This window comes from Bombina bombina, chromosome 3 (genome assembly GCF_027579735.1).
Source record: "Bombina bombina isolate aBomBom1 chromosome 3, aBomBom1.pri, whole genome shotgun sequence".
NCBI classification, from domain to species: domain Eukaryota; kingdom Metazoa; phylum Chordata; class Amphibia; order Anura; family Bombinatoridae; genus Bombina; species Bombina bombina.
Genome location: NC_069501.1, coordinates 1,253,230,082 through 1,253,245,504, shown reverse-complemented (window position 1 = coordinate 1,253,245,504; position 15,423 = coordinate 1,253,230,082). Strand labels below are relative to the sequence as shown.

General features: G+C 41.7%; 1 protein-coding gene across 1 annotated transcript in view; it reads left to right on the top strand.

Annotated features, from left to right (window-relative positions):
* STARD10 (StAR related lipid transfer domain containing 10) overlaps window positions 1-14,848 on the top strand; it is a 184,878-nt gene extending 170,030 nt beyond the window's left edge. The window contains exon 6 of the mRNA XM_053708780.1: window positions 14,163-14,848. Within this exon, the coding sequence (XP_053564755.1) occupies window positions 14,163-14,390 (228 nt within the window). The 3' untranslated portion in view covers window positions 14,391-14,848. The remainder of the gene's footprint in view (window positions 1-14,162) is intronic.
* The last annotated feature ends 575 nt before the right edge of the window (window positions 14,849-15,423 follow it).

Below are 15,423 nucleotides of genomic sequence, written 5' to 3'. Positions count from 1 at the left end.
CCTATGGACAAAAAATTAGAGGGTTTGCTTAAAAAGATGTTTGTTCAGCAAGGTTACCTTCTACAACCAATTTCATGCATTGTTCCTGTCACTACAGCAGCGTGTTTCTGGTTCGAGGAACTAGAAAAGTCGCTCAATCAAGCATCCTCTTATGAGGAGGTTATGGGCAGAGTTCAAGCACTTAAGTTGGCTAACTCTTTTACCTTAGACGCCACTTTGCAATTAGCTAGATTAGCGGCGAAAAATTCAGGGTTTGCTATTGTGGCGCGCAGAGCGCTTTGGCTAAAGTCTTGGTCAGCGGATGCGTCCTCCAAGAACAAATTGCTTAACATACCTTTCAAAGGGAAAACGCTGTTTGGCCCTGACTTGAAAGAGATTATTTCAGATATCACTGGGGGTAAGGGCCACGCCCTTCCTCAGGATAGGTCTTTTAAGGCTAAAAATAAACCACATTTTCGTCCCTTTCGCAGAAACGGACCAGCCTCAAGTTCTACATCCTCTAAGCAAGAGGGTGATACTTCTCAAACCAAGCCAGCCTGGAGGCCAATGCAAGGCTGGAACAAAGGTAAGCAGGCCAAGAAACCTGCCACTGCTACCAAGACAGCATGAGATGTTGGCCCCCGATCCGGGACCGGATCTGGTGGGGGGCAGACTTTCTCTCTTCGCTCAGGCTTGGGCAAGAGATGTTCTGGATCCTTGGGCGCTAGAAATAGTCTCCCAAGGTTATCTTCTGGAATTCAAGGAGCTACCCCCAAGGGGAAGGTTCCACAGGTCTCAATTGTCTTCAGACCACATAAAAAGACAGGCATTCTTACATTGTGTAGAAGACCTGTTAAAAATGGGAGTGATTCATCCTGTTCCATTAGGAGAACAAGGGATGGGATTCTACTCCAATCTGTTCATAGTTCCCAAAAAAGAGGGAACATTCAGACCAATCTTAGATCTCAAGATCCTAAACAAATTTCTCAAGGTTCCATCGTTCAAAATGGAAACCATTCGGACAATTCTTCCTACCATACAGGAAGGTCAATTCATGACCACGGTGGATTTAAAGGATGCGTATCTACATATTCCTATCCACAAGGAACATCATCGGTTCCTAAGGTTCGCCTTTCTGGACAAGCATTACCAGTTTGTGGCACTTCCATTCGGATTAGCCACTGCTCCAAGAATTTTCACAAAGGTACTAGGGTCCCTTCTAGCGGTGCTAAGACCAAGGGGCATTGCAGTAGTACCTTACTTGGACGACATACTGATTCAAGCGTCGTCTCTACCACAAGCAAAGGCTCATACGGACATTGTCCTGGCCTTTCTCAGATCTCACGGGTGGAAAGTGAACGTAGAAAAAAGTTCTCTATCTCCGTCAACAAGAGTTCCCTTCTTGGGAACAATAATAGACTCCTTAGAAATGAGGATTTTTCTGACAGAGGCCAGAAAATCAAGACTTCTAAGCTCTTGTCAAGTACTTCATTCTGTTCTTCTTCCTTCCATAGCGCAGTGCATGGAAGTAATAGGTTTGATGGTCGCGGCAATGGACATAGTTCCTTTTGCGCGAATTCATCTAAGACCATTACAACTGTGCATGCTCAGTCAGTGGAATGGGGATTATACAGACTTGTCTCCGACGATACAAGTAGATCAGAGGACCAGAGATTCACTCCGTTGGTGGCTGACCCTGGACAACCTGTCACAAGGGATGAGCTTCCGCAGACCAGAGTGGGTCATTGTCACGACCGACGCCAGTCTGGTGGGCTGGGGCGCGGTCTGGGAACCCCTGAAAGCTCAGGGTCTTTGGTCTCGGGAAGAATCTCTTCTCCCGATAAATATTCTGGAACTGAGAGCGATATTTAATGCTCTCAAGGCTTGGCCTCAGCTAGCAAAGGCCAAATTCATACGGTTTCAATCAGACAACATGACGACTGTTGCGTATATCAACCATCAGGGGGGAACAAGGAGTTCCCTGGCGATGGAAGAAGTGACCAAAATAATTCAATGGGCGGAGACTCACTCCTGCCACTTGTCTGCAATCCACATCCCAGGAGTGGAAAATTGGGAAGCGGATTTTCTGAGTCGTCAGACATTTCATCCGGGGGAGTGGGAACTCCATCCGGAAATCTTTGCCCAAATAATTCAATTGTGGGGCATTCCAGACATGGATCTGATGGCGTCTCGTCAGAACTTCAAGGTTCCTTGCTACGGGTCCAGATCCAGGGATCCCAAGGCGACTCTAGTGGATGCACTAGTAGCACCTTGGAGCTTCAACCTAGCTTATGTGTTCCCACCGTTTCCTCTCATTCCCAGGCTGGTAGCCAGGATCAAACAGGAGAGGGTATCGGTGATCTTGATAGCTCCTGCGTGGCCACGCAGGACTTGGTATGCAGATCTGGTGAATATGTCATCGGCTCCACCATGGAAGCTACCTTTGAGACAGGACCTTCTTGTTCAAGGTCCGTTCGAACATCCGAATCTGGCCTCACTCCAACTGACTGCTTGGAGATTGAACGCTTGATTTTATCAAAGCGAGGGTTCTCAGATTCTGTCATTGATACTCTTGTTCAGGCTAGAAAGCCTGTAACTAGAAAAATCTACCATAAAATATGGAAAAAATATATCTGTTGGTGTGAATCTAAAGGATTCCCATGGAACAAGATAAAAATTCCTAAGATTCTATCCTTTCTTCAAGAAGGTTTGGAGAAAGGATTATCTGCAAGTTCTTTGAAGGGACAGATTTCTGCTTTATCTGTTTTACTTCACAAAAAGCTGGCGGCTGTGCCAGATGTTCAAGCTTTTGTTCAGGCTCTGGTTAGAATCAAGCCTGTTTACAAACCTTTGACTCCTCCTTGGAGTCTCAATTTAGTTCTTTCAGTTCTTCAGGGGGTTCCGTTTGAACCCCTACATTCCGTTGATATCAAGTTACTATCTTGGAAAGTTTTGTTTTTGGTTGCAATTTCTTCTGCTAGAAGAGTTTCAGAGTTATCTGCTCTGCAGTGTTCTCCTCCTTATCTGGTGTTCCATGCAGATAAGGTGGTTTTGCGTACTAAACCTGGTTTTCTTCCGAAAGTTGTTTCTAACAAAAATATTAACCAGGAGATAGTCGTGCCTTCTTTGTGTCCGAATCCAGTTTCAAAGAAGGAACTTTTGTTGCACAATTTGGATGTAGTTCGTGCTCTAAAATTCTATTTAGAGGCTACAAAGGATTTCAGACAAACATCTTCCTTGTTTGTTGTTTATTCTGGTAAAAGGAGAGGTCAAAAGGCAACTTCTACCTCTCTCTCTTTTTGGCTTAAAAGCATCATCAGATTGGCTTATGAGACTGCCGGACGGCAGCCTCCTGAAAGAATCACAGCTCATTCCACTAGGGCCGTGGCTTCCACATGGGCCTTCAAGAACGAGGCTTCTGTTGATCAGATATGTAAGGCAGCGACTTGGTCTTCACTGCACACTTTTACCAAATTTTACAAATTTGATACTTTTGCTTCTTCTGAGGCTATTTTTGGGAGAAAGGTTTTGCAAGCCGTGGTGCCTTCCATCTAGGTGACCTGATTTGCTCCCTCCCATCATCCGTGTCCTAAAGCTTTGGTATTGGTTCCCACAAGTAAGGATGACGCCGTGGACCGGACACACCTATGTTGGAGAAAACAGAATTTATGTTTACCTGATAAATTACTTTCTCCAACGGTGTGTCCGGTCCACGGCCCGCCCTGGTTTTTTTAATCAGGTCTGATGATTTATTTTCTCTAACTACAGTCACCACGGTATCATATGATTTCTCCTATGCAAATATTCCTCCTTTACGTCGGTCGAATGACTGGGGAAGGCGGAGCCTAGGAGGGATCATGTGACCAGCTTTGCTGGGCTCTTTGCCATTTCCTGTTGGGGAAGAGAATATCCCACAAGTAAGGATGACGCCGTGGACCGGACACACCGTTGGAGAAAGTAATTTATCAGGTAAACATAAATTCTGTTTTTAGGTAAAAGGATATAAAACCTCACATTTTTCTTTCATGATTAGGATTAGAGCATAAGATTTTAAACAACTTTCCAATATACTTATAGTATAATCTTTTCTTTATTCTCTTGGTATCGTTTGTTGAAAAACACAGATGTAAGCTCAGGAGTAAGCACGTATCTGCACACTTTTACAAAAATATTATATAATAGCAAGAGCACTCGATGGTAGCACTTGTTCCTGTCATGTAGTGCTACAGACATATGAACACTACCTATCTAGGTATCTCATCAACAAAACATAACACAAGAACAAAGCAAACTTAATAATATAATTAAATTGGAAACTTTTTTTAAATTGTATGTTCTGTCTGACTCATGACAGTAACATGTTGGGCTGTCCCTTTATAAAGTACCTAATGTCAAGTTGTCCCTCTTTTAATACATCATGGCTGTTTGAAAATCCACTTAAGCTTAAATATAAAAAGGAAAGGGTTAAAAGTCCCAAAAAGCACAAATACTCTGATATTCCTGGTTTGTTTAATAAGACTTTTACATATGCAAAATTATTGCCAAAGAACAAGCTCAGGTGAATACACTTTTTTGTGATTAGAGAAACAGTACTGGGTGATCCGACAGATATGACTCTCAGACTGAGATGTCAGTAAAAATAGATTCTAAACCATAACAGCTTCAACAAAATCTTTTTTTCTTCTTAAAACAGAGAGAGTCCACAGCTGCATTCATTACTTTTGGGAAATACAGAACCTGGCCACCAGGAGGAGGCAAAGACACCCTAGCCAAAGGCTTAAACACCTCCCCCACTTTCCTCATTCCCCAGTCATTCTTTGCCTTTCGTCACAGGAGGATGGCAGAGAAGTGTCAGAAGATTTTGGAGTAGTCTCTTATGGAGGGTAGTACTCTTCGAGATGGGATGGGAGTTTTAAGTAGACCTGTCAGAGCATGGATGAAAGTTAGAGTCCGGAGATGCAGGGAGAGTCTTTCTGCGAAACCATATTAACAGCTCCACAAGCAATCAGCGTTGACGAGTTTCGCTGCCTGCTTTCTTCACTCAAGTCCATGTCAGAAGCAACGCTACTATCTGTCAAACTTGAAGGACCGTGTTGCTGTTCCACGGCATAGATTCCGGTAAGATCGTTTTATTTTCCTTTCATTGTGGGAATGTAATGTAAATGATAGAAGACAGGGTCTCAGTGGGACTCCTTTATATTTATGGAATCAAGGGTTAATATCTCCTGAGGGGGTTATTGAACAGTGGGGGACTTTAATCATGTTTGTTATGTGATTATGTCTGCTTATGTGTAGATATGTTGGGGCTCATGGTTATTACGGAACATACAATTTTTTTCGAGATACACAGTTCTTGTGGACTGGTATGCTTTTCTTTGGCCTACATGTCACACCTCGTGAATGGGTGTGGTGACGCTTTCGTTCTCCATTTCTGTATTTGTGACCAAGTGTCAGTGGAGAGGATCTGTTTCTCTACTTGTCTGGGTCAGAGGAGGTGGTGAGTGCCCCAGCCATTGGGTCGTAAGGTGCCAGTTGCTTTTGTCCATAATTTAATAAGTCAAGCTATGGAGGATTCTGATAATTCGGTGAAGTATTTCTCTGATACAGATTCTGTTACTTGCGTAGATTGTAGGGATGCCAGGGTTATCCAGCCAATCAATTATGTTCCGTATGCCGTAATAGAGTGCTCTCTTCTCCCTCTTGGGTGAGGTTAGAGACCACTGAGCCATCCGCCTCTGGTGATTCTGTGTCCCATGAGATGTGTTCCCTAGAATATTCTGTTCCTACACAGGCAGTTGTCCCGAATACCGTTACCCCTTCTCCGGAAGGATGTTTATTTCCACCAGAGGTTATTGCACAGTTCCGCATGGCCAAATCATTGGCGTTGGCACACTTACATCTTCCTAATTGTAAACGAATAGTTCATCCGTGTCCCCTTAACCTGGAGGTGTCAGGTGCGAGTTCGATTATATCGGATCTTTCCTCTGGGGAAACGGTTTTCTCTGAGGCTTCAGGGTATAGCCTTATGGGTCAGGGCCTTCAGATGCCCTGTCGGAGGTGGATTTTGCATTTAGATTCAGACTGGCACACCTGCTAGTACTGCTGCGGCATGTGTTGGCGGCTTTGGAGGATTCAAGTTCTGATTCGTCAACAGATTCTCAGGCTTCTGAATCAGATGGCGAACAGTGCTAGACGATGGAGGGATGAGATCCTACTCTTGTTCGTCTCTTGTTTTGTGTGTCTAATCCTAGTTCTGAGCTCCTGAGGATTAGGATATCTGACAGGCTGGTCCTGTTAGTGTTTCCATTCCTCTTTGGCGTTCACCTGTGGGTGCAGCCTATTTTCTTTTGATCCAGACAAACATCAGACCTCCAAATAATCTTTTTTTTTTTTTACTTCCGCCGGAAGTAACATCTATCGCGATGTTTTATTTCTCGTGGTCGTTGTAGATTTTCCTTTTTATGGAAATTCTTTTTTCTCTGGGATTTTGATGTTTAAGCCTCAGAGCTTTGGAGATCTGATGTTTGTCTGTTTGTTTAGTTTAGCCCTGCTAGGGTTTCGAACTTTCAGTTAGCCCTTGAACAGTTCGCTTGTACCCTGGTTAGCAGGCTGGTCCTGGTTGGGTACTAGTCCACTCTGATCTTTTAAAGTTATATCAGACATTTTGTATCATTGACAACAGGCTGGTCCTGTTTGGGTACTAAGTTTGCTTACCTTTTGTTACAAGGTTGTTTTTCTTGTTTCTACAAGTTATAGGAGGCCCTTCTATCCTAGATTTCAGGCTGGTCCTACTTTATTTCATCTTGGTGGGGCGTCCGATGTTTGGTCGTACTCGATACTAAGTGTTTTGTCCCTGCATAGCTTACATGATTTGCTGGGATTACGAATTCTGCTATGGCAATATATTGTAGTTCCTGAGGTCCTTTGGACAGGAGCTAGAGTTGTCCCTTCCAAGGGGGGAGGATCAGATGACTGCATGGAGATCTCCAGTACCTATTGGTACTCCTTGTGGATTGAATTGTCAGATTTCAGATCTCTCTCACCAGTGTTGCTCTCATCTTTTTTGAGGATTGCTGTGCTTTTCACTTTCCCTTGCCCTTTGGGGTAGGACTTTCGGTCATCTGGCTGCGGAGACTCGGTTCTTAGGGACCATTTTTGTCCTTGCTGTATCCTCTTTTTGATCCTATATACTTGGGGATCTGGGGGATTGTTGTGCAGTCTCTCTTGCTGTCAACCGACAGGAGTTTTAGGATGCTCGTTCATTTGTTAATTCCTTGAGCTGTAGGTTGTCCGATGGTTGATCCAGACTGGATCTTTGGAGACTGTCATATTCTCTCAATCATGGAGTTCTGATCTCTTTTGGGTCCTTCCTTTGTCTTTGGATTTTGTGGGTGTTATTTTAGAAGCCTTTTGGGGCTGAGTGGACAGCCACTGGGATACTTCATGAGAGACCAGAGTTCTAGACCCCATGGGGGTATGGCATGCATCAACTTTTGTGCAAATTTCTTTTCCAGGTAACCTTGTGGTTGTTACGCATGGTTTTTGTTCTTGATCTGGCACCTGTTTTTGGGTGTCCGTTTTTTTAACCTAGTCCTTGTCTTTGACTTGGCAGATTGGTTAATCTGTTTTCCAGATTTTCATAGTCTTGGATCTGTCTGGTGTTCAGTAGTACGCTTGTTTTCCTGGTCCTGGGGAAATCTCCTTGTTCATACTGGGGCAGTTTCTTTCTCTTCTCTGGAGAGACGGAGGACGTTTTTTCTGGGACTTTCTTTACTGAAATATTCCTGGATTTCTTCGTTTTCCTTCTATTTGGAAGGATTTAGTCTACGGCGCCTTTCCAGTTGGCTCCTCCTGAGGTCATTTTCCTCATCTGACTCTAGGAGTTCAGTGGGTCGAGGGTTTCTCTTGTCTGCAGTATTCCCCCCTTCGGGTTTCTGAGGGGTAGTAAGGATAGGTATCCTGGATCCCGAGTTAGTCTCTCTGGGTGTCTATGCCTCTTTCCTGCTTCTTTTCATTAGGAACTTGCGGATGGAAATTTGTTATCTAATCTCCGGGCCTTGTCGATGCTGGGATTTCTTTTTAAATCTCTCTTGTCCTTTAAGACATTGACAGTCGCTTCTGTGATAGGACTGTTCGATCGGAGTAGGGGTGAGGAATTCTGATTGTTCTGTTTGGGCATCGACTACGTATCTTGTCTCCCAAAGGATGCTTACTTAGATTGGGAGGCCTTGCAGTTGGTTCGGGAACCTTCCCTTAGCGGGTAGTTGGTTCTTCTTTATTGGTCAGGGTGTTGTCCTCCCTTACCCCGTTTTCTAGTAGGGAGGGAGGGAGTCCGCCCTGCTTTCTGAGTTTTTCCTCTTGTTGTTTTCCAGGAATGTCCTGATGCAAGTTTGCTATTTACTCAGTTGGCTAGTTACTATGGTTTGACGTTTAGTCTGACTGCCTATCCGAAGGAAGCCTGCGGCTTTCGTTTGTGGCATAAACGGGTGTTGCTATTCTGTTCCTGTTCTGCTCCCGGGTTTTTTTTTCTGACCTACAGGTGTTCAGTTTCTTTGTGCTAGTTAGCTGTCTATTTTGAGGTAGTTTTGTTCTACCTTTTGTCCTTCTGGGATTTTCGGTTCTGGTTAAGGCTTTCCATTGGATCTTTTTGGATCCATGTAGGAGGTGATCTGGAATTTTTCCTTCTTTGCTCTTCTCCGCCGGTAGAGTATTTTCTACGGGACTTTGTCCTCTTGCAGCCTGATAACCGCTCTTTTTCGAGTTATGCTAGGGGCTTCTCTCTCTCTGTTTTGTCCTTGATTCTTTGGGGATTGTTTCTGGAGGTTCTTCAGACCTTATTATCTGATTCTTCCCTTCTTTAAGTAAGGGAGAATGTGGTATGGGAGTTTGTTTGTTGTTTCCCTTGCCAATGTTCATGGAGAGGTTTTTTTCTGTGTGCTTCTAGAGAGTGGGACTTTTGTCTCCTCAGAGGCTTTTGTGCTGTCCAGAATTTAGTGTGATCTCTAACTGGGATCCTTATGGTTTCTAATTGATGGGCAGTTACCTTGTCATCTTCCATATTTTTTTCTTCCTACTTCTGTTGAGGTAGTTTTTTATCGGGTATCCGGGTTGTGTCAGGTATGTGTGGTTGTGGCAGGCTGTGGTGCCATCAGAATGGGCCGCCTTTTTGTCCCCGCCCGTTTGCATTCAGTGTCCTCTATAAGCTTGGGTATTGATTTTCTAAAAGTAATGAATGCAGCTGTGGACTCTCCCCGTTTTAAGAAGAAAAACTTAAATTATGCTTACCTGATAATTTTCATTTCTTCTGTATGGGGAGAGTCCACAGCTCCCCGCCTGCTTTTTTTCTGTGGCCGGCCTTAGACTCTTTTTTTATTCGTTCTTCTGGCACCTTTTTTCACCCTGGTATTTCTCCTACTGTTCATTGTTCCCTTGGCAGAATGACTGGGGATGAAGGAAGTGGCGGAGGTATTTAAGCCTTTGGCTGGGGTGTCTGTGCCTCCTCCTGGTGGCCAGATTCTGTATTTCCCAAAAGTAATGAATGCAGCTGTGGACTCTCTCTGTACAGAAGAAAAGAAAATCAGGTAAGCATAATTTAAGTTTTTTATTAACTCTTAAATCCGGACAGAGCTCATAAGCACTGTGTGTTAGTCCAGAAGGATCCCTAAATACTTTTATTAAAATATTGTGACAATTGTATAGGATTAGATCTCATCTCTGACATATAACCAGTAATAACTGGTAAGGTTTGTTTGTTTGTTTTAGATATTTGTCTTTTGTATGTTTTACACTAAATATTCTTGGTCTCAGATGGATTTTGGATATAAACTAAGCAACTGTCCAAGGCTTCAGTCTTAAAGGGGCATGGAATGCAAAATTAAATCTGCATCAAGTAGAGTGTAAAATTGTTTTACAAAAAACCTTCAAACTTTCCATGAGCAGTCTATGGGGGCGATTTACTAAATGGCGGACGGACATGATCCGTTGTAGCGGATCATGTCCACCCAACATTGCTAAATTCCGACAGCATACGCTGTCAGTATTTAACATTGCACAAGCATTCCTAGTGAAATGCTTGTGCAATGCTGCCCCCTGCAGATTTGTTGCCAATCGGCCTCTAGCAAGGGGTGTCAATCATCTCAATCGTATCCGATCAGGATGATTGCTATCTGCTGCCTCAGAGGTGGCGGATGAGTTAATGAGCAGCGGTCTTACGGGGGTAGATTGCCGCATCCGCTGCTGGTTAAATCTACCCCTATGTGTAATATTGTTACACACATTGTTACAAACACTGTTACACATATTGTTACACACACTGTTACACACATTGTTACATACATTGTTACAAACACTGTTACACATATTGTTACACACACTGTTACACACATTGTTACATACATTGTTACATACATTGTTACACACATTGTTACACACACTGTTACACATATTGTTACACACACTGTTACACACATTGTTACATACATTGTTACAAACACTGTTACACACATTGTTACACACACTGTTACACATATTGTTACACACACTGTTACACACATTGTTACATACATTGTTACAAACACTGTTACACACATTGTTACACACACTGTTACACACACTGTTACACATATTGTTACACACATTGTTACACACACTGTTACACATATTGTTACACACACTGTTACACACATTGTTACAAACACTGTTACACACATTGTTACATACACTGTTACACACATTGTTACATACACTGTTACACACATTGTTACACACACTGTTACAAACACTGTTACACACATTGTTACACACATTGTTACACACTGTTACACACATTGTTACACACATTGTTACACACACTGTTACACACATTGTTACACACATTGTTACACACACTGTTACACACACTGTTACACATATTGTTACACACATTGTTACACACACTGTTACACATATTGTTACACACACTGTTACACACATTGTTACAAACACTGTTACATACACTGTTACACACATTGTTACATACACTGTTACACACATTGTTACACACACTGTTACAAACACTGTTACACACATTGTTACACACATTGTTACACACTGTTACACACATTGTTACACACATTGTTACACACACTGTTACACATATTGTTACACACACTGTTACACACATTGTTACAAACACTGTTACACACATTGTTACACACATTGTTACACACACTGTTACACATATTGTTACACACATTGTTACAAACACTGTTACACACATTGTTACACACACTGTTACACATATTGTTACACACACTGTTACACACATTGTTACCTACCTTGCTACATACACTGTTACACACATTGTTACATACACTGTTACACATATTGTTACACACACTGTTACACTCATTGTTACACACACTGTTACACACACTGTTACACACATTGTTACAAACACTGTTACACACATTGTTACACACACTGTTACACACATTGGTACACACATTGTTACACACACTGTTACATACACTGTTACACACACTGTTACACACATTGTCACACACATTGTTACACACACTGTTACACACATTGTTACAAAACGCACATTGTTACACACATTGTTACAAACATTGTTACACATTGTTACAAACACTGTTACACACATTGGGCTCTATTTATCAAGGTCTGGTGGACCTGATCCGACACTGCGTCACAAGAGCTGCTGGTGCAACGCCGCCCCCTGCAGACTCGCGGCAATGGGCCGCCAGCAGGGGAGTGTCAATCAACCCGATCGGGTTGATTTCCGGCGATGTCTGTCCGCCTGCTCAGAGCAAGCAGACAGGTAATGGAGCAGCGGTCTTTGTGACCGCAGCTTCATAACTGCTGTTTCTGGCGAGTCTGAAGACTCGCCATAAACACAGCCCTTCAAGCTCCGTACGGAGATTGATAAATATGGGCCTTTGTTATAAACACTGTTACACACACTGTTACACACACTGTTACACACATTGTTACACACATTGTTACAAACACTGTTACACACATTGTTACACACATTGTTACATACACTGTTACACACATTGTTACACACATTGTTACACACACTGTTATACATATTGTTACACACATTGTTACAAACACTGTTACACACATTGTTACAAACAGTTACACACACTGTTACACACATTGTTACAAACACTGTTACGCACATTGTTACAAACACTGTTACACACATTGTTACACACAATGTTACACACATTGTTACACACACTGTTACACACATTGTTACACACATTGTTACACACACTGTTACACACATTGTTACACACACTGTTACACACATTGTTACACACATTGTTACAAACACTGTTACACACATTGTTACACACATTGTTACACACATTGTTACACACACTGTTACACACATTGTTACACACACTGTTACACACATTGTTACACACATTGTTACACACACTGTTACACACACTGTTACACACATTGTTACACACATTGTTACACACATTGTTACAAACCCTGTTGCCAGTGACTGAATCATGAAAGTATAATTTTTTACTTCAATATTCCATTAAATAGCTGTTTTTCTGATCTTGTGGTGCAGTTTTACAATATGCCCTATAATAAATTAGACGCCTATTGCTACCATATAACTCCATCACCAGGTGGTATTTAGCCTTTTTGCTTCTGTGAGTTGCACACTTACCAACATTTCACTGATGCTTTCTGGGTTGGGGAGGAGGGCGGGGCTTGCAGGCAGTGCTTGATCTGCCCTAAACGGGGTTGAGTGGAGTCAGTTGCATTGTGGGTGTAGCCAGGGCAGTCCATGCCCAGCCTAGCGAACCTGCGAGATGGAAGGCTGGCAGACTTCCCAACCCATCACAATCCCGCATTATTCACATGAGCAGTGATCTTTTGTTATTTTGCTGTTCTGTATTATGCACAGTTTATGGCCTATATAATCTATTACATGTAGATCTAAAGGAACATAATATTGCAATAAGAAATTGTTGTAGTGTAGATGCTTGCCTTTAACTGTGTGCTTAAAGGGACAGTCTAGGCCAAAATAAACTTTCATGATTCAGATAGAGCATGTAATTTTAAACATTTTTCCAATTTACTTTTATCACCAATTTTGCTTTGTTCTCTTGGTATTCTTAGTTGAAAGCTTAACCTAGGAGGTTCATATGCTAATTTCTTAGACTTGAAGGCCACCTCTTTTCAGAATGCATTTTAGCAGTTTTTCACCACTAGAGGGTGTTAGTTCACGTATTTCATATAGATAACACTGTGCTCATGCACGTAAAGTTATCTGGGAGCAGGCACTGATTGGCTAGACTGCAAGTCTGTCAAAAGAACTGAAATAAAGGAGCAGTTTGCAGAGGCTTAGATACAAGATAATCACAGAGGTTAAAAGTATATTATTATAACTGTGTTAGTTATGCAAAACTGGGGAATGGGTAATAAAGGGATTATCTATCTTTTAAAACAATAACATTTTTGGTGTAGACTGTCCCTTTAATCCCTTGCAGCTGAAGCGCTGCTTGGCCTGTCCTTAACAGGACATGGCTGATGAATACTAATGGATATGTACATATGCCACTCCTGTTTAGCGATCCCTCTGTGTCCTGGTTAGGAGTGGCAATGCATTGCAGCTTCTGAGCAGACTTTATCTATATGTATAACCCTGTGCAGGAGGCAAGCTCTGAGGAAATAGAAAAATGCTCTTCTGTAGTAGAGAATTTTCTTTTTGTTTTATTTTGAACAATTATTAAAGGGACGCTAAACCCAACTTTTTTCTTTAATGATTTAGATAGAGCAGCAATTTTAAGCATCTTTCTAATTTACTTATTTTATTATTGTTTATTTGTTCTCTTGTTATCTTTATTTAAAAAGCAGGAGCTGTCCCATTTTTGTTTCAGAACCTGGGTTACGCTTGCTTATTGGTGACTAAATGTAGCCACCAATAAGCAAGTGCTGAACCTAAAATAGGCCGGCTCCTAAGCTTTAAATTCCTGCTTTTTACATAAAGATAGCAAGAGAGCGAAAAAAAGTTGATAATAGGAGTAAATTAGAAAATTGCTTAAAATTGCCTGCTCTGTCTGAATTATTAAAGAAAACATTGGGGTTTAGTGTCCCTTTAAGCCTCCCTTTCATTTGACAAATGATTTTCCCCTTGTTAATTTCAGGCAATGAAGAAGATGTATAAAGCTTGTTTAAAATACCCTGACTGGAAGCAGAAACATAATCCCCAACACAAACCTTGGCTTTTCCCTGAGCAGAGCAACCTCCCTAATATCAGCCTGTCTGATGTGTCCGTCCAGCACGCCGACTCACTGGAAAACATTGATGAGAGTAACATGACAGAGACCAAAGATGACCGAGGAGAAGCCAGCGATGAAGACAGCGTCAACTGAGCAGTCGGTGCCTCCGCCTGACCCGTTTTTGTCATCTTGTTGTGTAGAAGGGTCTTTGTAGGTCAGACGTACAGATGGGTCAGTGATGGACTGGGGTTGGGGACTGTATGGGTAAAGATTAGGGTTACTTTGTGGATAACCCGAAGGGCATTTGGATTATGGGCCTCTAGCAAAAGCCCATATAGAACAAGCTGTGGTACTGCAAGGGTTACGGAATGTGTCACCTACTCATCCACTTATGTCATAAGGGTAAAAGCTATAGTCAAAGCTGCAGTCTGCCCTTTCTGATCAAAATGACCTAACAACAACTAAAATGAAGCACACAAAATACTTACATTTTATTTTATTTTTCCTTATATTTTCCAATTATTTTCTGGGAGCAGTGGTGGTTACTGATTTGATTTTTTACAAGAATTGACAACCAAACACATATGATAAATAAAAGAATGTTTGACTAAGATTGCCTGAAATATTTAGTACATTGCCAAACATAATCAACAATATTTTTGTAAATTATGTAAAAGATAGAAGTCAACCTATATATGTAAAAGATTCTTCAGATATGCAATGAGTTCTGTCTGTAAACACACAAGCTGAATGCAATATGGCAACAAAATGTGTTAAATACATGCACATTGCTATAAGTATCCCCTGAACTGAATGCATCACATTATACTATGGAATGTTCTAATACACATAAACTGCTTAAAGGGACATGAAACTCAAAATTATTCATATAGAGCATATGATTTTAAACAGCTTTCCAAGTTACTTCTATTGTCAAATTTTCTTCATTCAATAATTAAGGTGATCATATTTCTGTTTTAAAAAGGGACACATATGAAAAAAATACATATGTCAGGGCTGTTTAAAGAAATGTTTTGTATAAGAACCCTGACATATGTAGTTTTCATATGTGTCCCTTTTTAAAGTGGCAATATGGTCACCCGATAATGCATTGCTACTTCTGAGCCTATCTTGATGTGCTTTTCACATAAGGATCCCAAGAGAATGAAGCAAATAAGATAATAGA